Source organism: Crotalus tigris, unplaced genomic scaffold (assembly GCF_016545835.1).
Source record: "Crotalus tigris isolate CLP2741 ecotype Arizona unplaced genomic scaffold, ASM1654583v1 scf7180000024339.11422700, whole genome shotgun sequence".
Classification (NCBI taxonomy): domain Eukaryota; kingdom Metazoa; phylum Chordata; class Lepidosauria; order Squamata; family Viperidae; genus Crotalus; species Crotalus tigris.
In genome coordinates this window covers 8,271,909-8,296,094 of record NW_024100509.1, presented here as the reverse complement: position 1 = coordinate 8,296,094, position 24,186 = coordinate 8,271,909, and the positions used below count along the sequence as shown (strand labels likewise).

Sequence of the window (24,186 nt, the reverse complement as noted above, 5' to 3'; positions counted from 1 at the left end):
AATTTCAATTCTACCATCACCAGATTCACAACCCTGCATGATAGGGGAAAGGCTATGTGTTTAGGCCCCAACATCTTACAGGACAACCTCAATGAAGGCATTGAGGTTGTCCAGCTCTGGGGCATTTTCATCATGCAGTGAAACTGATCAAAGTGCTCTTTTCCAAGTTGACCACAATGACATGGACCTGGGCCAAATCTGGGTACATCAGTCCATAATGTCCCATGTGGTACCAGGCTTGAGGCAGGAAATGGGCTAGGGGGTTTGGGTGTCCATTCAAACAGGCCACCAAGGAGGTTGGCTGGTGCTCCTCCCATACCAGGACGAACCCCTGGGGCAGAATACTGGCTGCTGGTGCCGGTGCTGGAATTCTGGACATGACTTCTTGTGCCAGAACCCTAACTATGGCTGGGGCCACCAGCACTGCAATGGAGGAGGAGTAGTGGTGAAGCCCACTGTCACTGCTGCCTGCGCTGGGACACCGGCCGCAGTCGAAGCGGCCGCTGCCGCCGACAGAAGGAGGAGAAGGAGTAGCCAGGGCCACTGGGGCTTTCACGGCTCCCAGCCTGCCAATGGTAATCGCAGCTCCTGGCATTGCCATAACACGAATTTTCATCCCTCTGAACTTCTCCCTTACCTGTTTCATGGACGGGCTGCTGCCGGCAATTGGGAGCTTCCACTCATTGGGGGTCGTCCCATTCAGCTAGCCACTTTACTTTCCACTTGCTGCCTCAGATCATGTTGACCTCAGAAGGGAAAAGGGGGTCTTGGCCTCTGTTGCCTTGCCTACGTTTGTTGCCCAGAGTCTTCAGCCCCATGTACGGGACATCCCTTTCTTGCTTCTTTGTGGTGTGGCTGGTTGCTCGGCCTTCTCAATCTTTGGTTTTGAGCATGCGACAGCTGATTGTGCTCGTGCTCCAGCCTGAGGGAGTGCTGGCTTTTCCTGATCCAGGGCCTCTCCCATTTTTTTTCTTCACTTCTGAGTCTTTGCCCGTAGTCAACATCTTGGGGTTGAACTCCTGATGGGATCCAGGTAGGCTATTTCTTTGAGAAATGGCTTAATGTCAACTGCCCCACTGGGTTATACAGCAAAAGAAACTCCTGGGACATTTTTTTTACCAAGAATATAACTTTACTGAAGATTCCATATGGGTACCAAAGTAGAAAAGCCAGTTCTAAAGATTTTGCATGCGAACAGCATAGAAAAACTTTCCTTCCCCCCCCCCGTCCCCTTGACCTCCCATTGTCCATCATCCATCAATCATTTGCACTTGCTTTGTTTTGGGAATTTTGTCTGCCTCGGACCTTCCCAGCTGGTATCCTTAGGGGTGTTGGATCCATTTCAGGCTTCCAGGCAGCACAGTTGCAATCCAAAGTCCCCCCTCCCCAGCCTCCCTTACATTCCACTGCCTTCCCTTTCCCTTCCCGTTATTGTTGTCTGGTTGCGAGTGGGGCTGCGTAGCAAGTCAACTATGACACGTTTTGTACCAGTACATATTCTTTTATAATCTGTTCATCTTATTCTGTTCTTTTAAACCTTATTATAATTATTGAATGATATGGTAGCTTTTTGCTACCATATCATTGTATAGAAGGATTTTTCAGAAATGATAGATTTTGAGTATGTCATAGCACAGTAGCGCTTCAAAGTTTATAAATCCTTTTGTATTTTGTTGTTTTTAATTTAACAGATTTCCCAGCTGGCATGTCTTTTGTAAAGAGAGTCCTGTATCTGTATCTTTGCATTTACCAAATGAGAACTCTCCCTTGTCAAATGTGGATGAGAACATCCAGGAAAAGGTAAACATTTATAGGCTATATGGAATTATTTTAGTGCAAATTATTAATGAATTAATGTTTTTTTGAGGAAGCACAAACTCATGTGACTAAAATAAGAGCAGCAAGACTAATATTCTGAGACAAATGCTGCTTCTGACATAGCTCATTTTAATCTGTGAAATGATTCTAAAAATTATTCTTAATTTAAATCAGCTAATAACTTTAAAAGCATAAAATACAAGTTCTTGCATTTTTTTGGAAAAGTTTATGGTATTGGAGAGAAGAATGTAACTGCAGAAGTGGTAACAGTAAAACAATGAGGGGCTTATGTTTCAGTTATTTTTATCTTGTACTCATGAAGTTATAGCAAGTTCAGTTCTAAGGTAGCAGTATGGAATTAAAATAGCTAACAAACTTTAATAATTTTTGCTGTTAGTGATGTAAGATCAGAGAGTTGGTTATTCAAGATGTATGCTTGGTTATAAATCAAGATCTGTAAAATATTTTGGGATCAGAAAAAGGATGTTGGCTTTTGATTAAATGCAGTGCAATTGATTAGTACATCCTGACCCTAGGGTTTAGCAAACTTTGTAGGCAGCAGAGATTGCACAATACATTAGATCCATGGTGGCGAACCTATGGCACGGATGCCACAGGCGGCACGTGGAGCTATCCCTGTGGGCATGCGTGCCATTGCCTCAGAGGGAGGCCGGGCCAGACTGCTCCCCTCCGCCTCTCCACATGCGCCTGCGCTCTTGCTCTCTCTTGGCCATGGGGGGGGGGACGCGAAATCACTCTAGAGGCATAGATCCGGGTGGCAGAGGCCATGCCCACCCGGCACCCGGCAATACATAAGTGGGTTTTGGGTTGCAGTTTGGGCACTTGGTCTCTAAAAGGTTCGCCACCACTGCATTAGATAGGTAGGTAGATAGGTAGGTTGATAGATAAGCAGTGAATATACAATTTGTAGGGTATTTTGGCCATTTTAAATGTTTACATGATATGCAGATTAGAGGGATCAGTCATGTGATATCATAGATGCTTTGTACCCATGGGCAGGTAAATCAGTAATAACAGTGAGGAAGAGCTAAGATACGATATTATAGCTTTGATACTCATATGTTGGGCTTGAGAGAGCTTTAGAAAAAAAATGTATATCCAAATCCAATTAAGTTGTAAATACCAAACTTAAACCATATAAAATGAAAAAAAAAAACTTTTTTTAAAGTTTAAATATATTCCATTTCCAAAGTAGTGCTTTTATGTAATTGGCAATTGCATTCAGTTGAATATGTTTTTATGTCCTATAACTAGGAAGACACTGATGGATCACTTAGAACATTGCCTTTGCAAAATATTGATTCCACTACAAATATTTATTCTGACGATGATTCAGCTGACTCTATAAAGCAAAAAGAGGTAAGTTTATTAATCAGTATTTTTAGAAATCATTTTTAAAGCAGTTGATGAGTTTTGATAATGCAGAATAGAATTAAATTAGCTTTAATTACTTATATAACTCAAATTTATTACAAAATGGCGACTGAACATGGACAATACATTGTCTATTTATTTATGACCTACCCTTTGTAAAAACAACAACAAAATGATTCCAATATGTATTAAATCCAGGGTTTAAGATTGACCCAGATTGTTTAGCATTAGCTTACAACAGGTGGTCCTAGTTTAACCACCACTCTTTCAGTGACTGAATTTGCGATGGTACTGAAGAAATGGTACTTATAACTGGTCCTCAAACTTCCAGCCATTGCAGCATTCTCACAGATATGCAATCACAATCTTGGCACTCAGCAGCTGGCCCAGATTTCTGACTGCTGCAGCATATGCCAATCACATGATCATGATTTGAGATCTTTACTGCTGGCTTCCCACAAGTAAAGTCAGTCAGGAAATTGGCTCATGTGAGGTCCTTGCTTGGCTCATGTGGTCCTCGCATAATAATGGTAACCAGAGATTGCTGGAACTGCTGTCTGTCGCTAGGTGCCCTGATCACATGATGTTGGATTTTACAACTGAATTCTAAACCCAATTACCATTGTTAAACAAGGACTACTTGTACTTAGCTTCTGGGCCATTTGCCAGATTGATGGACTTACTTTGTGAATAGGCTTTTGCTTGTTGACAAAACACAATTTTCTCTTCTCTAAGCCATTGAGCAGGCTTTTCTCATTTAAAAGTAATTCCAAGTAAGTATACATTGGATTTCAATCTTTGTTAGTGGGGTGTGGAAGGAGAATAGGATAACTCTTTTCTTTTTCAGTGTACTATGAGACAAGAAACACTTGATAGAGAATACAGTACAGTAGTCCTCAATTTATGATCTTGATTAAGCCTGGAATTAAGGTCATATGTTATTTCATTTGTTAAGTGAGTCATCATGTGAATGCGCCCAATTATATGAACTTTTTGTAATGATCATTAAGCTAACATGGCTATGGTAAAGTGAACATTGTGCTCGTTATGTGAACACTATAATAAGCGAACACATTGTCAACAATAGGCATTTTTTGCCAGAAACTGGAAGTTAGCACTGGTTTCTGCCAAAAAACTCCATGAACTGCAGTCCTGTGAATTCAGGGCACTGCACATGGCAGCAAATGTGGGCCGATTGGTAAGTGCCCAAAATACAATCACATGTCTGTATGGGGAATGGGCGTCAACTTCAAATCTGGGTTATAAGTACCTTTTGGGGAGTTTGTTGTAACTTTGAATGATTGCTAAGTGATTAGTAATAAGACAAGGTTTACATGTAGATCAAAAATATTCATTCTGTAGTACAATTAAGGTTCTTTATCTTTTTTTTTATTAAAAATTTTTAAATTTTGCAAAACAATATGGTTCCCTTCCCCAAACCACCCCAATCCTCTCATGCCCTCCCCCGACCTTCCCAGAGCTGAATACAGGCTTAATTAATATTTTTTCAAAAAGTCTTAAAACAAATATAAACCATAAACAAATCTAAATACATTAATTAAAGAAATTGTAAACTAGTTAACAATAATATATGTATAAAAGAAACAAAAATACAAGGAAATACGAGAAAATAGGAAGAAAGAAAAAGGAAAAAAGTCTATAAAATATCTTAAATTTTAAGTATAAGTTATTGAAAAGCTAAATAATATTTTTTTATATCCAACTTATATTGTATAAAGTCTATCCATTTTTTCCATACCAAAAAATACTTCTCTTGCGATTGGTCTTTCAAGAAAGCCGAAATCTTTGCCATTTCCGCCAAATAAGAAACTTTAAAAAACCACTCTTGCAAGGTAGGCAAAGATTCCTTCTTCCAACATTGCCCTACTAACAACCTTGCCGCTGTGATTAAATTTAACATCAATATAGTCTCTTTAGTATCACAATCAGAAACAATACCTAACAAAAACAGTTGTGGAGTAAATTTTACCCTTCTTCTAAAAATTCTTTGAATATTCCACCATATCTTAATCCAAAAAGCTTTTATATTTTTACATGACCACCAAATATGATAATAAGTAGCATCCAAACATTCACATCTCCAACATTTAGGCTGTAAGTCAGGATACATACGAGACATTTTTTGTGGATCAAGGTGCCATCTATAAAACATTTTGTAAAAATTTTCCCTTAAATTTTGGGCTTGTGTAAATTTAACATTCCTCACCCAAATAATTTCCCAAGTATCTAATTTAACATTTCTCACCCAAATAATTTCCCAAGTATCTAATTTCCCAAGTATCTAAATATCTTAAGATCACTTAAATTTATTTTAGCTGGTCTTATTGAAAACTATATTAATGAAAGCTGGTTGCTCAAACCTTTGCTTTCTGAATTTTGGTTAAGTTTCTTCTTTATACTAACCTACCTCAAAGGTTTAACTCAAAGGCTAGAGCAGATCTTCCTCCCTTTCTGAAGGGATTCACCAACTGGCAGATGACCTGAATGTGTTCTACTGTAGGTTTAAGAGAAGATCACTGTCAACTATCTCAGATTAGAATAAATAGAATAGAATAGAATAATAACTTTATTGTTACTTTGAATGTACACTAACTGGCATACATTAAAATGAAATTTTGTTGCATTCAGCTCTAAAAGGATCACCAAAAATATACCAAATAGACTAAAATCTCTCACATCTGGCTCCATCCCTCTGGATTCCCCATCCCTGGTGATCCTAGAAAAAGAGGTGCAAGGTTTATTTCATAGACAAAAGACAGGAAAAGCACCAGGCCCAGATGGAGTAACTCCTTCCTGCTTTGTGCTGATCAACTGGCCTCCATCTTTACCCACAAGATGTATTATGTTCCTTCCTGCTTCAAACACTCTACTATCATCCCGGTTCCCAAGAAACCCTCCATCAAGGAACTGAATGACTATAGACTGGTTGCTCTGGCTCTATAATTATGAAAACCTCTGGAAGGTTAGTGGTGGCCCACCTGAAAATCACAGATCCACTCTAGACCTTTGCAGTTAGCCTACCATGCAAATGATCGGCAGATGATGCTGTCAATATGGCATTGCACTACATCTTGCAACATCTTAAATTCCCAATGACCTATGCAAGGTTCCTTTTTGTAGACTTCAGCTTGGCATTCAGTACCATCATCCCAGGAATTCTTCCCTCTAAACTGATTGAGTAGCTGTGCCTGTCCACACTTGTAGGTAGATTATAAGATTTTTGATACATTGAAAGCAGCAGATGAAATGAAACTAGGTAAAATCACATTGAATACCTGTTCAATTAGCACAGGCATCCCCCAGGGTGATATGCTCTGTCCATTATTCTTTTCTCTCTATACCAGTGACTGCATCTTAAAGGATCCTTGATGTTTGCAGATGATACAATGGTTATTGGTCTCATTTGAGATGGTGATGAATCTGTATACAGACGGGAGGTTGAACAACTGGCCCTGTGGTGCAGCCAGAACAATCTGAAGCTGAATACACTTAAAACTGTAGAAATGAAAGTGGATTTTAGGAAGAGCCCAATTATTTACAATATTAGACAACACAGTATCAACAGGAGAGACCTTCACGTTTCTGGGTTCTATAATTTCCCAGGATTTGAAATGGATACCTAACATTAGAACCATCATTAAAAGGGCAGAACAAAGAATGTTCTTCCTATGCTAACTCAGAAAGCTCAGACTGCTGAAGGAGCTGCTGATACAGTTCTACACAGAAATTATTGACTCTGTCATTTGTACTTTTATAACTCTTTGGTTTGGTACAGCAACCAATGAGGACAAGTACAGACTTCAATGGATAGTTAGGACTTCAGAAAAAAAAATGCAACCAGCCTACTTTCCATTGAAGATCTGTCTACTGCACAGGTCAGAAAGGGCTGATAAAATATCTACAGACCCCTCACATCCTGGCCATAAACTGTGTCAACTTCTCTCCTTAGGACACCACTATAGAGCATTGCATGCCAAAGCAACTCAATACAAAGACAGTTTTTCCCCTCATTCCATGACTCTGATGAACACCTAATTACCATAGTACTGTCTTATGTCCAAGGATATTTACCCATGTATGGCCATATTCTTTTTCTTCTCATCTTTTCTACTACCTTCTATTGGTATCTTATGATTATATTACCTTGTTGTTTGTATGTACACTGAAAGCTTATGCACCAGAGACAAATTCCTTGTGTGGCCAATTACACTTGGCCAATAAAGTATTCCTGTATAAGGATCTGCCTCAACTAAGTCTCCCAAGAAAGCAGAACTCTTGAAACAGACATTGTCTCAAAAGAAACTTTTATTAGGAGTTAGTGATGGCAAGGAATGAAAGCGAGGTCTGAGGGAAAAACCCATGCAAGCAATATATCAAAAGCAGTATTCGTTAGTCCTCCCCCCAGGATCTCACTGTCCATCCACAGGTGATATATTGTTTTGGTAACTGACTTTTTCGGTGTGCTCTTCAAGGTCTCTCTTGGTTTTGTTTCCCTCCGGCTCCAAGCGCAAACCATCTTCCAGATAAAGGTGATGGTATTCGGGCACATTCCTTCCCCTGGGGGAAGGGCAGTATGGCACAGACTGAGCAAAACATATTGTATATCCCCACATCAGAATCTCCCCTCCCAACAGAATGGCAGGCTCCAAAAAAGTGGTTACAGAAGCATATATAGGTTAAAAGAATAGTAAGACATTTCTTTGGGAACCTGACATACAGCCCCCCTAGGAAAATGACAGATCCACCTGTAAAACAAAGAAAGGAAAGGGAGAAAACAAAACAGAGAAAGCTATATCAATCAGGCTTATCAAGATACTTAGAATGAAAACGTTTAAGTAATCTAGGAATCCTAATATGTTTTTTATATACCCATTCGTTATGGGAAGATGGAAGGTGCTTCCAAGCAACTAAATACTGAATGGAACCATGATGTCTACGGGAATCCAGAATATCTCGCACTTGAAAGTGTTGTTCACTTATTTGAAAGAAAGTGATCTACCAAAAGTCTCAGAGAACATCCAAAATATATTAAATTGGAAAATATCAAAGATTATAGAAGCTATAAAAAGGTAAAAGAAAGATAAGACCCCGGGCCCTGATGGACTTCCTGCAGAATTTTATGTAGCATTACAAGATATACTAAGCCCGATCTTGAAGGAACTGTGTAATGAAATCTTTTCAGAGACAAAATTACCAAACTCGTGGACTGAAGCTAATATCACTTTGATACCCAATGAAGACACTGATTCCACACAAATAAAAAACTGTAGACCAATATCGTTACTAAATGTGGACTATAAAATGTTCGCCTCGATAATGGCAGAAAGAATGAAGAAATTCCTGATTGAATTTATTTATACAGACCAAAATGGCTTTTTACCTAAAAGACAGATAAAAACAATTTAAGGATTATCTTAAATGTTTTGGAATATTATGAAAACCATCCAGGGAAACAGGTGGCATTAAATTGGCAATTTATGTTCCAACAGTTGATGGAAATGGACTTTGGCAACAACTTTATAAACGCAATTCAAGCAATTTATAATAAACAAACAGCCAGAATACTCTTAAATGGAGATTATACAGAAAGTTTTGATATTAAAAAAGGTACAAAACAGGGATGTCCATTATCCCCCTTGCTATTCATCCTCACATTGGAAGTTTTGGCTAGAAATATTAGGCAGGACACGGAAATCAAAGGATTGGAGATAAAAGAGCAGAAATATAAATTACAAGCCTTTGCAGATGACTTGGTCTTCATTTCGGAGAAGCCACTAGAAACAACTACTAAACTCTTGCAGAAAATAGAAAAATTTGGAGAAGTGGCTGGTTTGAAAATAAATAGAGAAAAGACTAAGATATTAACAAAAAACTTAACAAACAGAAAACCCAATTTACAAAAAAGACAAATTTGCAAATAGTCAAAAAAGCCAAATACCTAGGTATCTACTTAACACCAAGATGTACAACACTAAAAGAAGATAATTATGAAAGACTATTGAAACAAATAAAATTAGACTTGGAAAAGTGGGAAAATCTTCAATTGTCATTGTTAGGAAGAATAGCGACAGTGAAGATGAGTGTCCTACCGAAACTACTTTTCCTATTTTAAACAGTTCCTGTAAAACTGGGAAAGACATTTTTTTATTATTTAAATGCAACAATATTGAGATTCATATGGCAAGGGAAAAAAGCACAAATTAAAACTAAAACGTTACAAGAAGCTAAAGATAGTGGAGGATTTGGACTCCCAGATTGGAGACTCTATTATCAAGCAGCTATCTTACTATGGCTCAAAGAATTGATAATGTGACCTACAACTGGGTTGGCATGCCTTTCTGTGGTATGGGAAAAATAAAGTACATACATATTTCCAAAACCATGCTATAAGGCAGTGGTTCTCAACCTTTTTAATGCCGCGACCCCAACCGGTCGTAAGTCGAGGACTACTCAACCGGTCGTAAGTCGAGGACTACTCAACTGGTGCAGCACTGTTTGCAGAATGGGACTTTTGGCCGGCTCAGCAGGGCAGAGACAGCCTAGACAATTCCTATTGGCTTTTGAAAGCCAATAGAATTAGACTCTATTCAAGAGAGCCTATTCTATTGGCTTTCAAAAGCCAATAGAATAAAAGGGAGTAGAACAGCTAAGGAAAAGGGGAAAAAATGGCGGACTGCATTGTTTGGCGACCCCCGTGAAATGGTCGTTCGACCCCAAATGGGGTCCCGTCCCACTGGTTGAGAACCACTGCTATAAGGAATGTACTCTTTTTAGAATGGGAGACAATTAAACAAAAAAATTATACTAAAATACCAGAGTGGCTTTCAACAATGGAAGCTTTTGCTTACCCAAATTTAATTATGACAAACTCATTACTTACAAAGACATTTTGGATAAGGACGGAAAACTTAAAACAGGCAAGACTTACAACAACAAGGTATCGACTTAGCATGGTGGCCTTATTTGCAAATCCAAACAAGATACAAGAAAGATGCAAAGACAATGGGATTCTATAAAGATCAGATACAACTTGACCAAATACTTTTGAAAACAGATGAAAATCTGATTAAGAAACTTTATAGATTTCTCCTAAACTGGAAAATGGAAGAAGAACAAGTAAAAGAAACAATGATTATTATGAGCAAAATGTTTTGGATACTCTATAGACTTAGAAGATTGGCAAAAGCTATGGGACAGAAATATCAAACTTACTAAAGCAGCTTCATATAAGGAAAATTTATATAAAATGTTTTATAGATGGCACATGACACCAGTTAGACTAGCGAAAATGTTTAAAAATGTATTGAATAATTGTTGGAAATGTAAACAAAAGTCAGGTACCTATTATCATATCTGGTGGGTCTGTCCTAGCGCAAAAAATTTTTGATTTAAGATTCATATATGGCTGGAAAAAAAGACTAAAATACAGATAGAATTCAAGCCAGAGCTGTTTTTGTTAGGAATACTAGGACCCAATTATGGAAAAGAGAATGAGTATTTAATATTACATGTATTGACAGCTGCGAGAGTAGCATTTGTCCAATTTTGGAAAAATGAAAATCTACCATCTGATCAGATCATAATTATGAAAATTTTAGAATGTGCAGAAATGGACAGACTAGCCCTAGAGATTAAAGAGAAAGAAGACTCAGTTTATTTTAAAACATGGGAAAAATTTTATCAATGATTAGCAAAATGATCTAGCGAGAAAGGATTGTGAAATTTGATAAGATGAATTATATTTACTGACTAATTGATACTTTTTATGATTATTGCTATTCTTACTGGTTATAGCTATTTACCACTATATTAATTATTGTTATTGAATATTTGTATGCGGACAGTAGTCTGCTTACTAAAGCATTGAATTGCTATTGGGGGTAACCCCATTGTTGTATTTACCCTTACCCCAATCCTATCCCTGAACCCTACCCTGAATCCCGATACCCATATTGACCTTACCCCTCCCATACCTGTTTAAAACCTAATAAAATATTGTTAAAAAAAAAGAAAGTGTTGTTCACCCTCAATTAATATGGATGTAGGCACCGGAGGTGCAGGTGGCCTAAGGTTAGACGTAATCTCCGGTTTGAGCAGGCTACAGTGGAAAACAGAATGGATTTGGCTCTGAGAGAGCTCTAGTTCGATAGTCACTGGGTTGATGATATGTTTAATAGGAAAAGGCGCGGCAAACTTAGGACCTAATTTTTTAGAGGGCTGTAAAAACTGTAGGTATTTGGTAGAGAGGTAGACTTTATCTCCTACATTAAAAGGCTTAGGCTCCACTCCCTTTTTGTCGGCAAGAGCTTTCTAGGGGCCCTGGAATCATCCAGAGCCTTCTGTACTACATGCTAGGTATTTTGTTGTTTAATCCATTCCTGCAGAGAAGGAATGTCAGGTTCCTTGATAGGCAGTTCAGGCATAGGGACAAAGGTTTGTGCATTTGCAACCTGGGGAGGGGTGAAACCAATACTTGAATGCACTGTGTTGTTATAAGCAACTTCAACAAAAGGTAACAAATCATTCCAATTATCTTTTTGATAGTTGATAAAGCATCTAAGATACTATTCTAAAATAGAGTTCAGTCTCTCTGTCCCACCATTCATTTGAGGATGATGATTAGATGACAGCTGCTGACTAGAACCCAGAAGGTCCAGAAAGGCTTTCCAGAACTTGAATGTAAACTGGACCACCACCCCCTGTCTGAGAGTATATGTTGTGGGGCCTCATGAAATCAATAAATGTGTTGTACAAAGAGTTTAGCCAGCATTTTGGTGGTTGGGATTTTGGGGCATGGGATGAAATGGGCCTGCCTAGAGGTCCGTAACCACCCAAATAACTGTATTTCCCACACTTTCAAGAAGCCCCACAATAAAATCCATAGAGATCTCTCCAAGGTGCTGAAGGGCTTGCCACCCACTGAAGCAGCCCTGGTGCTTTCCCTTGCCACTGCTTTGCTGCTGCACGTATGGAGCAACTGGCCACATAGCCCTCAATGTCCTTTAAAGAGAGCCACCAGAATTGTTTCTTAAGAAGGTGTAGGGTTTTGACGAACCCAAAGTGTCCAGCTATTTTCGAATCGTAGCCAGCTTGCATTACTTTTAGTCTCAGAGCTGCTGGAACATATAGTTTCTGTCTGACCCAGGCCAGGTTGTCTTTTATTAAACACAAATTTTTATGGTTCAAAAACTACTCATCTGTTTCTAGTGCTTTCTTAAATTTGTGGGCTGTTGTTTTGTCTAGTGGCACAGGGGTTCTGGTTTGCGCCCTTATGACTGGTGCTGCCAGCTCTTTGGGGGACAGCATTGGTTTAACTATTTCAGATTTTACACTGTTGTATTGCAGCATTCTAGACAGGGCATCTGCCAGTAATTCTTTTCCCCCAGGGAGGTAATGAATAGTAAAGTTGAATTGGTGGAACTGCTGAGCCCACCGTGCTTGCTTTCGGGACAGTTTTCTAGGGGTTTTCAGTGCTTTGAGATTCTCCTGGAAGAGTATTTTACTCCCTTCTAGGAAATGTCTCCAAGTCAGGAGAGCCCATCATACCGCATAGGCCTCCTCCTCCTAGGCCGCCCACCTTTGTTCAGTTTCAGATAATTTTTGGCACATGTATGCACAGAGTTATAGCTGGCCCTCTTTGTTTCTCTGGAGGAGTACCACCCCTACTGCCATGTCACTGGCATCAGCTTGAATGACAAAAGCCTCCCCCGGATCTGGGTATTTCAGCACCAGCTGAAAGAAGTCTCTTTAGCTTTTCAAAAGCGTCCTGGCATTCTACAGTCCATTTCAGTAGTTGTCTGGGTTTTGGCTTATTCTCGCATTTGGTCTTTAAAAGATTTGCAATGGGGAGTGCAATCTGTGCAAAGGAAGGGATAAAATGCTGGTAAAAATTTGCAAAGCCCAGGAAGCTTTGTAGTTGCTTTCTAATATGAGGGGGGGGGCATTCCAGTACAGCCCGCACTTTCTCTGGGTACATCTCCACCCCCTTGCTTGAGATGAGATAGCCCAGGTAATAAATGTGATCTTTATGGAATTCGCACTTTGAAAGTTTGGCATATAGCTTGGCAGAATGCAGTTTGTTTAATACTGCTCTGACCAGTTTGACGTGCTCTGCTTTGGTCTCAGTATAGATAAAGATATCATAAACCAAACCTCCCTTGTACGGGTGCTCATGAAGAACCTTGTTGATCAATTGCATGAAAACAGCAGGGCTCCCCTGCAGTCCAAAGGGTAGCACCCTGCCCCCCAAATAAGTCCTAGTTTTGGGGTGAGGTGCATGCCTAAAAATCAAGCTAGGGGTTGTGGGGCTGGACCCATCCCATGCGCCCTGCACCCGCTTACCTTAGGACCGCTGCAGCCAGGCCTCCCACACCCCGACACCTGTCACACTGCTGCCCCAGTTCTTCTGTGGCAGCTTGTGGCTACACACCACATGGCGCATCACGCTACTGCCAACACTCATAGCATGAGGTTAGTGCCGATCGTGCCAATGCCACCACTCGCACTACAAGGCTCGTCGCACTGATTGTGCCGCTGTTGCCACTTGTAGCATCAGGCCATGTGGTGGCAGCGACGCAATTGGTTTGACGAGCCTCATGGTGTGAGCAACGGCAGCAGTACGATCGGTGTGCCATGTGTGCACCGCAAGTGGGCGCAGAAGAACTCAGGCACTGGCACAACAGGTGTCTGGATGTGGGAGGCCTGGCTGCAGCAGTCCTAAGATAAGACATCCCCCCAAAATAAGATCTGGTGCCTCTTTTGGAGGCAGTATGTATGTATGTATGTACGTATGTACGTATGTATATATGTATGTATATCTTGAGTGCTTTTTGATGCACCCTGTCGACCCAAATATGGGAGAAAGAAATCTTTTGCCTTGTATCAGCTCAAACAAGAACCATCCACAGGCAGCAGTCGTAACTGCGACATCATTTATATTACAAAATTTGGATTGCTAACAAAGAATTAATGGAGAATGGAATAGCTATTTCAAACTTTTTAGTTCTCGTCAACCAGACATATCCTTCTCGTCAACCAGACATACCCTTCTGAGATTCGAACCTGGGCTGTCTGCATGTTAAACAGCTGTGTTAACCTCTAGGCCACAGGCTTTTTCTCACTTTGTCAGCTGTGTCAGGAAGAGAGGGGGAAGAATTACCTTGAGTACTTTTTGATGCACCCTGTCTCCCAAATATGGGAGAAAGAAATCTTTTGCCTTGTATCAGCTCAAAGTAGAGCTATCCACAGGCAGCAGTCACAACTGCGACATCATTTATATTATAAAATTTGGATTGCTAACAAAGAATTAAGGGAGAATGGAATAGCTATTTTGAACTTTTTAGAAGTGGCCTATAGGTTAACACAGCTGCTTAACATGCAGACAGCCCAGGTTCGAATCTCAGAAGGGTATGTCCAGTTGACGAGAACTAAAAAGTTCGAAATAGCTATTCCATTCTCCCTTAATTCTTTGTTAGCAATCCAAATTTTATAATGTATGTGTGTGTGTGTGTGTGTGTGTGTGTATAAGACTGGGTCTTATTTTGGGGGAAACACGATATGTGAATCTATTATAAAAACCCTAATGTGCACTTAAATCTAATGGGTATGCTAACTTTATTTCCGGGATCAGTAACAACATACAATTGCCATAATGAAACAATTGTAAAAAAACCCATAAAAGATACTATCAGAAAACAAAAGGATTTAATGGGTGCTTGTATTTAAAAAGCATATACATTAGGAAAAAACTGACTACCTGAACAGAGAATTTAAATTTGCTGGGCTAATTACAGTCCAGAAAAGCATCCTGAATTAGCACCTGGAATATTTAGTTAGTTTCCTTTGGTAGAAAGTTGGGACATAAATTGAATGCCATATGCTAAATAAATAAATAAAATAAATAACTTTATTAATAGCTTCAAGATTAGCTTTTAGCTATTAGCTTTTTCTGTTCCCTCCCTCTTTAAAATCTTTTGTGCAGTTAGTTTACTCTGTATTACTAAAACATTTAACATATGTTTCTTTTTTCTGAGTAATAAAATGTTAGTTCTGAAGTTGCTAGAATTCATGTTAAAATCTGTTGTGCTTTTTTGAACAGAACATGGAAAAAGAGGACTTAAAGAAATCTGAAATTCAGGAACAATCTTCAATTAATTCAAATGAAGCTTCTTTCATCATAACTAATACTCCTGAAAATATGTTCAGCCTACCTACTCCTGAGATCTCACCAGACTCTCAGTCCAGGTAAATATTTCTGTTTTCTCATTTTGTTATTTACATTTTGTTATTTACATTGTAGAAAGTGATCAGGACAAGGGAAGGAAGATGTGCTTTTCTCATGCGATGCAGAAAATGCAGGCACTGCTGTGCCCGCTTCACCAGTTTCTCACTATTGAGCCTAAATTAAGTGTAACAGTGCCTTTGAACACTCGGGGCACTGTGCGCATCAATCCGGAGCTCCATTCTTAGCTGCAGAGGCATTTCCTGAAGGCCTCTGACAGTGAAATGGAGGCCTGGGGCGACACACATGTGCAAACAGCTGCAAGCAGCCGCAGAAGTGAGCTGGCGAGGCGAGGCAGGTGTCAGGGCATGGGAGGCCTGGCTGCAATGGTAAGGGGATGTGGGGCGCTTGAGGTAGCTTCACCCCCACCCCCGTCCTAACTCGATATTTAGGCATGCGCCTCACCCCAAAACTAGGGCTTATTTTGGGGGTAGGGTTTATGTTAGGCCCACCCCCAAAAATCGAGCTAGGGCTTATTTTTGGGATAGGTCTTATTTTCAGGGAAACATGGTAGATGATTTAAACCTCCCTCTGTATGCTGCTGCTTCTCTGTGAACAGTAGGTGGGGCAATGTGGCTAAGTGGTAGATCTTACTTAGAGGGCTAGATTTAAGGCATCAGGTAATAATTCTGCTAGCTTCATTCAAAACAACATCTACTTTGCCAGCATATGCTGATTTGTACCAGACAGGGAGGCGGATTCACCTTTCGAGTAGTGGTTGTCTTAAGGACCCATGGTTTGGTACCCCAAGTAGAGCTTATTAATTTCCTGAGGATGTTATTTTGTCCACTGACCTTCAGTTTTAACATTGGTATGTTAGGGCCCTATCTAGAGTGACCCCTAAATAGTTACACCTGAGGCAATGCTCCAATAATGTCCCTTTCCATATAATATGCAGCTTTCTAGCAGCCTGCTTATTGTGAAGATGGAAGGCACATACCATGTTTTCCCGAAACTAAGCCCTACCCCAAAAATAAGGCCTAGTTTTGGAGTGAGGTGCATGCCTAAAAATCAAACTAGGGTGGGGAAGGGTAGTGGAGCTGCCCCACGCGCCCCATACTCACTTACCAGACCTCCCATGGATCAACACCTGCCTCTCCTCACCGTCCCACTTCTTTTGCGGCATCTCCCAGCCTGCATTTCACAGACAGAGGCCTTTTCAGAAGGCCTCTGCAGCCGAGAACCAAGCTATAGATTCAATCCATACCTCGGTTCTTGGCTGCAGAGGCCTTCCGGAAAGACCACTAACTGCAAAATGCAGGTCAGAGCTCCATTCTCAGCTGCAGAATGAAGCTGCTTCTTCGGTCACAGTAGAAGTGGGTTGGTTGGGCGGGGCTGTCGATGCCGCCACGGCGAGGTGAGTGGAAAAGACACCTCCTGAAAATAAGACCTGGCACCCCTTTTGGAGGAAAAAAAAAGACTGGGTCTTATTTTCAGGGAAGCATGGACCTGAGTTTTTGTTGGATTTCAACAATCAATCCAGCTCTACCAGGGCTTCAGTTAAATGTTGTTCAACCTCTTCAAATATTTTTCCTTGTATGGTCATTGCTCAATTGTCGGTATACATATAGTTGTTTGTTAGTATCTTCAGGGAGAGGCTGATCGTTGGTGTAAATATTAAAAAGAGTTGGAGCCGATATACTACTCAGTGGTAAACTGTTCCTTTGGTTCCTTCATCTACTTCGCCTTCCCTGGATCTCCACAAAAAACATATGGTTCTGAAGCAGATTCATTTTAATTTTTAAATTAAAATTTGGTAATAAAGTAAAATAATCCACAGACCATTCGATAGACCCTGAATCATTTCCTGCTCCATTCCATTTGATACCAATACTTTTGACTTCCCCACATTTCTTCAGTATAAAAAGTCATACCTATATCAAAGTATGTCTGAATCCACATCCGAGTGTGATATTAGTCTGGCTTAGCTTTATACTGAACAGTTAGTGTTGGAATCACTTCGTATGACAGTGAAGTCATCTAAGATGTTGATTGATAAGTTTGACTTGAAAACTACTTCAAGCAAATTTATTTCAACGAAAAATTCCCAACGTTTGTTTAGCTTCCTCATTTCATGCTACTTCTTTTCTACCACATCCAGTTCTTCAAATACCTGAATTTAGAAAACGTACAAATTTGCTTATATTTTTTGCTAATGTTATTTAGACATCATTCAAATCTTGGATTTGAATTGAAATGTAGATCTAAAAGCAAGACATATTAATTTTTTTCACAAAACATTGGGTTTGATATATTTATAGTGTAATCTTGTTTTTTTATCTCTGAATTGCATTCTAAATCTTTGGTTTGTTTCCATCTCCCTTCAGTACAATAGAAAATTCTAGTGCTGATATCCTTGTAGTTAGCACTACTGAAGTTGAGCAGTCAGAATCTGACTGTGATATAAATGGAGCACTTGAAGCTGATTCTCAGAGTGAGCCTTCTTCGCTTGTTACTTCCCCAGAGGGGTGAGTATTGAAATGATTTTTGTAATGATGATACCTTAGTGGCAGTTCTATTTTATATACTCATATGTTAATATAATAATTTATTATAATGTATTAAAGTTTTAATGACAAACGTAGCTGAAAATCTTTGTTTTGAATGTTTATATATTTTATAGCCTTGTAGGTCAGCATACAGAAAATATTTCTTCACAAAGGAAAGGGAAGTTGACAAAATCGGAATTTGATCCCAAAATTTCTGCAAGTGAGCAAAAAACAGCTGCGAAGTCTGCTTTGAATGCTTCGGGTAACATAAGAGCAGAGGTAACTAAACTTTTCCTCCTCCACTAAGACTACTCTAATGAACCCTGCTTTCTTGGGTTATTTCCACACCAAAATTAGTTTGCAGAGACCTTTGCTGTTTAAAAAAAAATAGGATTTGTTTCTAAGTACTGCTCTCTGTGTTTGAAAAAAGGTTATCAAGAATTTGAACTACATGAATTTACTGAGCATTATCCAATCCATTTAAATAGCTGTAGTTTAAAGGTGGGATACTTTAGCTAACTAAAGACTTCATAATTAATATATTGTATGGCCCAGACCACCTGCAGCTACAAGTCTTGCAATGTAGACACAATGCTAAGCAGGCAGGCCACTTTGGGTTGCTGAAGACACTGCATCTTGCAAATCATCAGTTCTGGTGGCCAAAGATGAAGAAAGACATTGAGAACTATGTGGGGGAGCTGTGCTGTTTGTGCAGCCAGCAAAAGACTACCAGGGAAAAGTCCAGTGCTGCTGCAACAAGAGCCTGGGAAGAGATAGCCATGGACTTTATAGTGAGAGGTGGGGGGAGCACCGTGATTTGGACTGATGTCCACTTCATCGCCTGTACTGGCCTCCCCTCAGCCCAAAAACTAGCGAAGATGTTTTTGCAACACATCTACTGACTGCATGGGGCACCTAAACGTATCATTTCAGATCATGGGGGTCAGTTTACTACTAAGTTCTGGGGGGAGTTTGTGAGGATAATTGGGTTCTCCCAGCCGGGGGCACAGTTCTTCTTTTCATCTGACTACAACTGGACCTGCAAGATGAGCTAATGCCATAGTGGAGCAGTACCTGCGCTGCTATGTCAAGTACCAGCAAACAAACTGAGCAGAATTGTTGACATTTGCAGAGGTGGTGTATAACAACGCAGTGCCCAGCAGTACTCCTTTCACTCCTTTTAAGTTAGCAACAGGTGGAATTTGTGCCTGTAGCAGAGTGCCCACAGGAGCCTCCCTCCTTGAGCACCCTAAGTGATTGGGTGGATTCATTCCAATGGGTCTGAAGCAATGTGAAGAAGGCTTTAGCTAAGGTAGCTGAAAGCCAGAAAAAAAACAGGCAGATAAGAAACAAGCTCCCCAGAAGATGTTCCATGTAAGGGATAAAGTACTTGTGTCGGGGCCCACTTCAAAACCTCATCCTAAGAAAGCAGGAAACAGTTTCTTCCAAAAGGAACTTTAATTAGGAGAAGCTGTTAGCAGGCATGATAGGCAGGACCTGAGGGTTTCCCGCTCAGATAAATAGGTTAAAAGAGTCCCAAGCAAACCCCACCCCAATAGTTCATCTGGCCAGTTTGAATGGGCCAATCTTCAGGTGTTAAATCCGTTGTGGGAAAAGAGCTGATAACAATAGGTCTTTCCCAGGCTCGCAGCAATGTTGTTGGGTCTTCACAACTTCCCTTCCGAAATGGGAAATAAGCCAGATGGCCGGAGGCTCATTCCTTTCTCCTCCCAAGATAACATCAAGGGAGAGACAGTTCAAAGAGTAGATATGCAGAAACAGCGAAAAGGATACATTGTAGTGACAGAAAGAAACAGAGAGACAGCCCGCAGTGTCTTCCATCCTCCTCTTCAGGAGAACGGCAAAACCTGGAGTAATGAAATAAAAGGAAGAGAAAAGAGTCTCCCTTAATTGGGTGGTGACATGTCTACAAAGTATTTTAAGCTGAGACAAAGTTGCAAGAAGTTAGGGCTGAAGTACATAGGTCCCTTCCCCACAGTGAAAGTCATTAATTTCATGACAGTAGAGCTAAAACTACCAAGGTTGTTGGGTAAAGGGCACCCAGTATTCCATTGCAGCATATTGAAGGCATACAAGGAATCCACACTGAGACCAGTAGGGACGGCGGCCCCACCCCAATAGTAGTAGAAGGGGAAATACTGTATGAAGTTAAGCGAATCCTCGATTCCAGAATCCACAAAGGGAAATTGCAGTTCTTAATCCAATGGGAGGGTTACCCGATGTCAGAATTTAGATGGGTAAAAGCCCAGTACATAAAAGCAGATTATTGTTGTGGTCTGTTGGCTGCTAGCTCATAGGAGGAGGAGGAGGAGGGGGAATCTGGGTTAACATTGGAGCTTTTGGAAGGCTCCAATGAGCAAGAAGAGTCAGAGCCAGATGCAGAGCTGGGGCCATTTGCCCATGGTCAGGCAGAGAGGCAGCTATTTGGGGGGCCTGAGTGAGGAGGAGGAACAGATGGATCCCATTCCAGATGAGCATACGCATAGAGAGGAGAGGAGAGCAATGAAAGGCAATGGGCCAGCTCTCAGGGAAAAGAAGGAGACGTTAGCCAGCCTTCCTTGGCTGGAACATAAATAGGACAAGTTTGTCTGTTGTCTCAGAAAACCATTCGTGTTACAGAATACTTCAACCAGTGGGATTTCTTTGCCAAGATCCAAGTTTGTTAGGACTACTTGTTTTGTATTTGAAGTGCTAATTGAGTCTCCCTGGTGGTAACTAATAGACATTGAAATTGTCTCAGCTGGTGTGAGCAGGGACTGCTACTGCTTGGTTAAGCATTTAAAGACTGGCTATCTGTCGTTCTCATGTGAACAAAGTTTGTTCCTGCCTTGTTTAATAAAAGGGATTTTTTTATTCATGAGTTGATCATTAACTCATGAACGCTGGGTCAGAACAGATTGTCTGCAACACTCCCCCTACTAACATGGAGCAGGTATGTGTAGAGAATGCCCAACTCTACCAAGAGGTGGTATTGCTGTCAGTACAAGTTGCTTAGCTTCAAGCTCACGCTTCTCCATAACCCTGTCGGAATTGCCCAGTAGTGGTACCAGATAAATTTGATGGTAATGAAGCCATGTTTCCAACATTTTGGGGACAATGCCAGATCTTCATCAACCTGACAGCGGAGGACTTCTCCAATGATTGGGATAAAGTGGGGTTTATGATCAGCCTTCTGTTTGTCTGGCCTAGTCCATTGTTGAATGATTTTTAGGGTTTTGTGACCACCTTCGGCTCATGTATGAGGACACAATCAAGACGCAGATTGCTACTAGCCGCCTGAAAGCCGTGAAGCAGGGACAACACCCACTGCAGGAATACATCAGCAAGTTTCAGCTGCTTAGCCAAGATTCAGCCTGGAACGAAGCTGCCCTATGGACACTTTCCAGGATGGCTTGTTGGAAGAGCTGTTGGACGAGCTGGTCCATGTCGATGTTCCCCCAACCCCTCAACGTGTTGGTTCTTCTCTGCTTATGGATTGATCTTGGCGGCAGCGGCGGAATTGCTGTGCCTCCCTGGAGACCCAGGTGACTCCTGTCATGCGCAAGAACCCAGCTACGTGGGAAGAACCAATGGAATTAAGTGCCACCAGGCCCCACCTATCGGTGATGGAGAGGAATAGATGGTGTTTGGGTGTGTGTGTTTATACTGTGGGGAACCTGGGCACATGGCCACCTCTTGCCCCAAGAAGTGACAAGGGCGTCGTCTACCAGGTCTGCCCCATTAAGACAGAATAATCTGTCGGGAAATGCCCTGAGCCTCCACCAATGCAGATCAACACCCATCAGACACGTCATTCTGACCCCCACGGCAGTTGATCTTGGCGGCACATCTGATCCTACCTGGTAGATCACAGGGAATCCTGGTACGTGCCTTGGTTGATTCCGGGGCAACCACTATCTTTATGGACACTGTGTTTGTGGCCATATAGGCTGTTCCTCAATGCCTGGTGGCCCACCTCTATTAGTGAAGACCATTGATGGGCAGTGTCTTCTGTCGGTGCCAATTAATGTTGTCATGCAACCGTTGTGTATGGCCATTGGCTCTCATGAGGAGGCCATTCAATTTTATAACACCTTCGACCTCCATTTCCTTGTGGTCTTGGGCTTGGCATGGCTCTGGACACACGATTCTTGGATTTACTAGTCCTAGAACTTGGTTAATGTTTACAATGAGTGGACCACACCTGCCAAGTCTGCGCAAGCCAGGTTCTGAGTCCCCCAGGAATTTCCCTTTCCTCTGAACTGGTGGACTTCGTGGATGTCTTCAGTGAGAAAGTTGTCGATCAATTGCTCCTGCACTGGCCATATGACTGCCCCATAGACTTGGTCCCTGATGCGTCTCTCCCAGTGGGACATTTGTACTCCATGTCTGACCCTGAGTTGGCTGCATTGCAGGACTTCCTGGACAAAAATCTGGCTTGGGGCTTTATCCGGCCCTTGTCTTTGCTGGTGGCCACGCTGGTGCTGTTCATGAAAAAGAAGTCAGGGAAATTGAGGCTCTGTTGTGACTATCACAAATTGAATGCCATTACCATGTGCAACAGATAGCCTCTGCCCCTCATTTCTGAACTTCTGGGATAGCTTTGAGAGGCCAAAGTCTTCACCAAACTGGACCTGAGGGGAGCCTACAATCTAGTTACAGTCCCGCCCAGTGGTGAATGGACGACAGTGTTGAATACCTGGTATAGCCACTTTGAGTATATAGTCATGCCGTTTGGGCTGACCAATGCCCCCGCTGACTTCCAGCATTTCACGAATGATATATTCCGGGACCTGTTGGATCAGTTTGTCATGATCTATCTGGAGGACATTCTGATCTACTCCCCCTTGTGGGAGAGTCATCATCAACACCTATGCCTGGTCTAGGAACGGCTCTGGGAGTATCGATTGTATGCCAAACTAGAGAAATGCCAACTTTATCAATCAACCATTGACTTCCCGAGACATTGCATTTCTCCTGAGGGCATTGCTATGGAGCTGAATAAGGTCGAATTCATGCATAGTTGGAAACCCGCACTTCGAGTCAAGGATGTCCAGCAACTTCCTGTATTTGCCAAGTACTATAGGACATTCATCCTCGGCTTTGCTTCCCTGAAGCGCCCCTCACTCAGCTTCTTCAGAAAAAGACACCATTTCAATGGAGCATGCCGGAGCAACAAGTTTCCTAGTCCTTGAAGCAAGCCTTTATGCAGGAACCCATTCTGAAACACCCTGACCTACACCACCCATTTGTGGAAGCGGATATGTCCAATATTGCCATCAGAGCAGTGCTACTCCAGGCTCATGTGCCCGGTGGTACCCTCTTCCCTTGTTCGTATTACTCGGGAAACTTAATTCAACCTAGCGCAATTACACTATCTGGGAGAAGGAGTTACTAGCCATTAAGGTGGCCATTAAGGACAAATGGGCAGACTATCTTGCAGTAGCTGAGTTTACTTTCAACAACTCTCAGCACACCTCCGTGCAGATGACACGTTTCCTGGCCAATGTTGGGTATCATCCTCGTTTTTTTCCCCTCATGCAACTCGACTCGCCAGTTCCCGCAACTAATGACTATCTTGCCAAGTTACAGGCTGTCCATCAGTTGGTTCAACGGCAACTGGATAAAGCCATGGTGGATTATAAAAAAGTGTGATACGCCTGCTTTGGTTGTGGAAGATCAAGTATGGCTTTCAACCAGGCACCTTCCTTCGGACCATCCTGTCAAGAAGTTGGATCACCGCTACCTAGGCCCTTTTCCCATTGAAGCTATCATTAACCCGGTCACATATCGCCGGACATTGCCATGCTTGTTAAAAGTATATCCGGTCTTTCACTGGTCCCTCCTGATTCCATAACAAGCAGCCTGTCTGCTCCCCTGACCAGAATGTCCCCCACCTGAACCGTGTGATGGAGACAGCTCTCTCGAGTACAAGGTCTCTCGCTAGCATCCGAGATTCATGTTGCTGAAAAGCCAGTTCCAGTACCTGGTCAAGTGGAATGGCTATGGACCAGAGGAGTTCACATGGGAGGATGTGGCCACTGTGCATGCTCCTGCTTTGGTGCAGGCATTCCACGATCAGTTTCCTTCGTGGCTGTACCCGGACTGTCCGACCCGGGGGAAAGATCCTGCGGTGACGGATAGTATTGTGGTCCATTGGTTGCCAGCAGAACTAGCAGCCGA

At 41.6% G+C, this 24,186-nt stretch overlaps 1 protein-coding gene across 3 annotated transcripts in view; it reads left to right on the top strand.

Annotated features, from left to right (window-relative positions):
* The window catches only part of SUCO (SUN domain containing ossification factor), a 153,597-nt gene that overhangs the window by 5,842 nt on the left and 123,569 nt on the right, over positions 1-24,186 (top strand). For all 3 annotated transcript variants that reach the window (XR_005554599.1, XM_039325941.1, XM_039325940.1), the window contains exons 2-6: positions 1,692-1,800; positions 3,094-3,198; positions 15,332-15,477; positions 17,842-17,982; positions 18,138-18,282. Coding sequence is in view for 2 of the 3 variants with exons in the window: in XM_039325941.1 (XP_039181875.1) it covers positions 1,692-1,800; positions 3,094-3,198; positions 15,332-15,477; positions 17,842-17,982; positions 18,138-18,282 (646 nt within the window). In the remaining variant the exon portion in view is untranslated. The remainder of the gene's footprint in view (positions 1-1,691; positions 1,801-3,093; positions 3,199-15,331; positions 15,478-17,841; positions 17,983-18,137; positions 18,283-24,186) is intronic.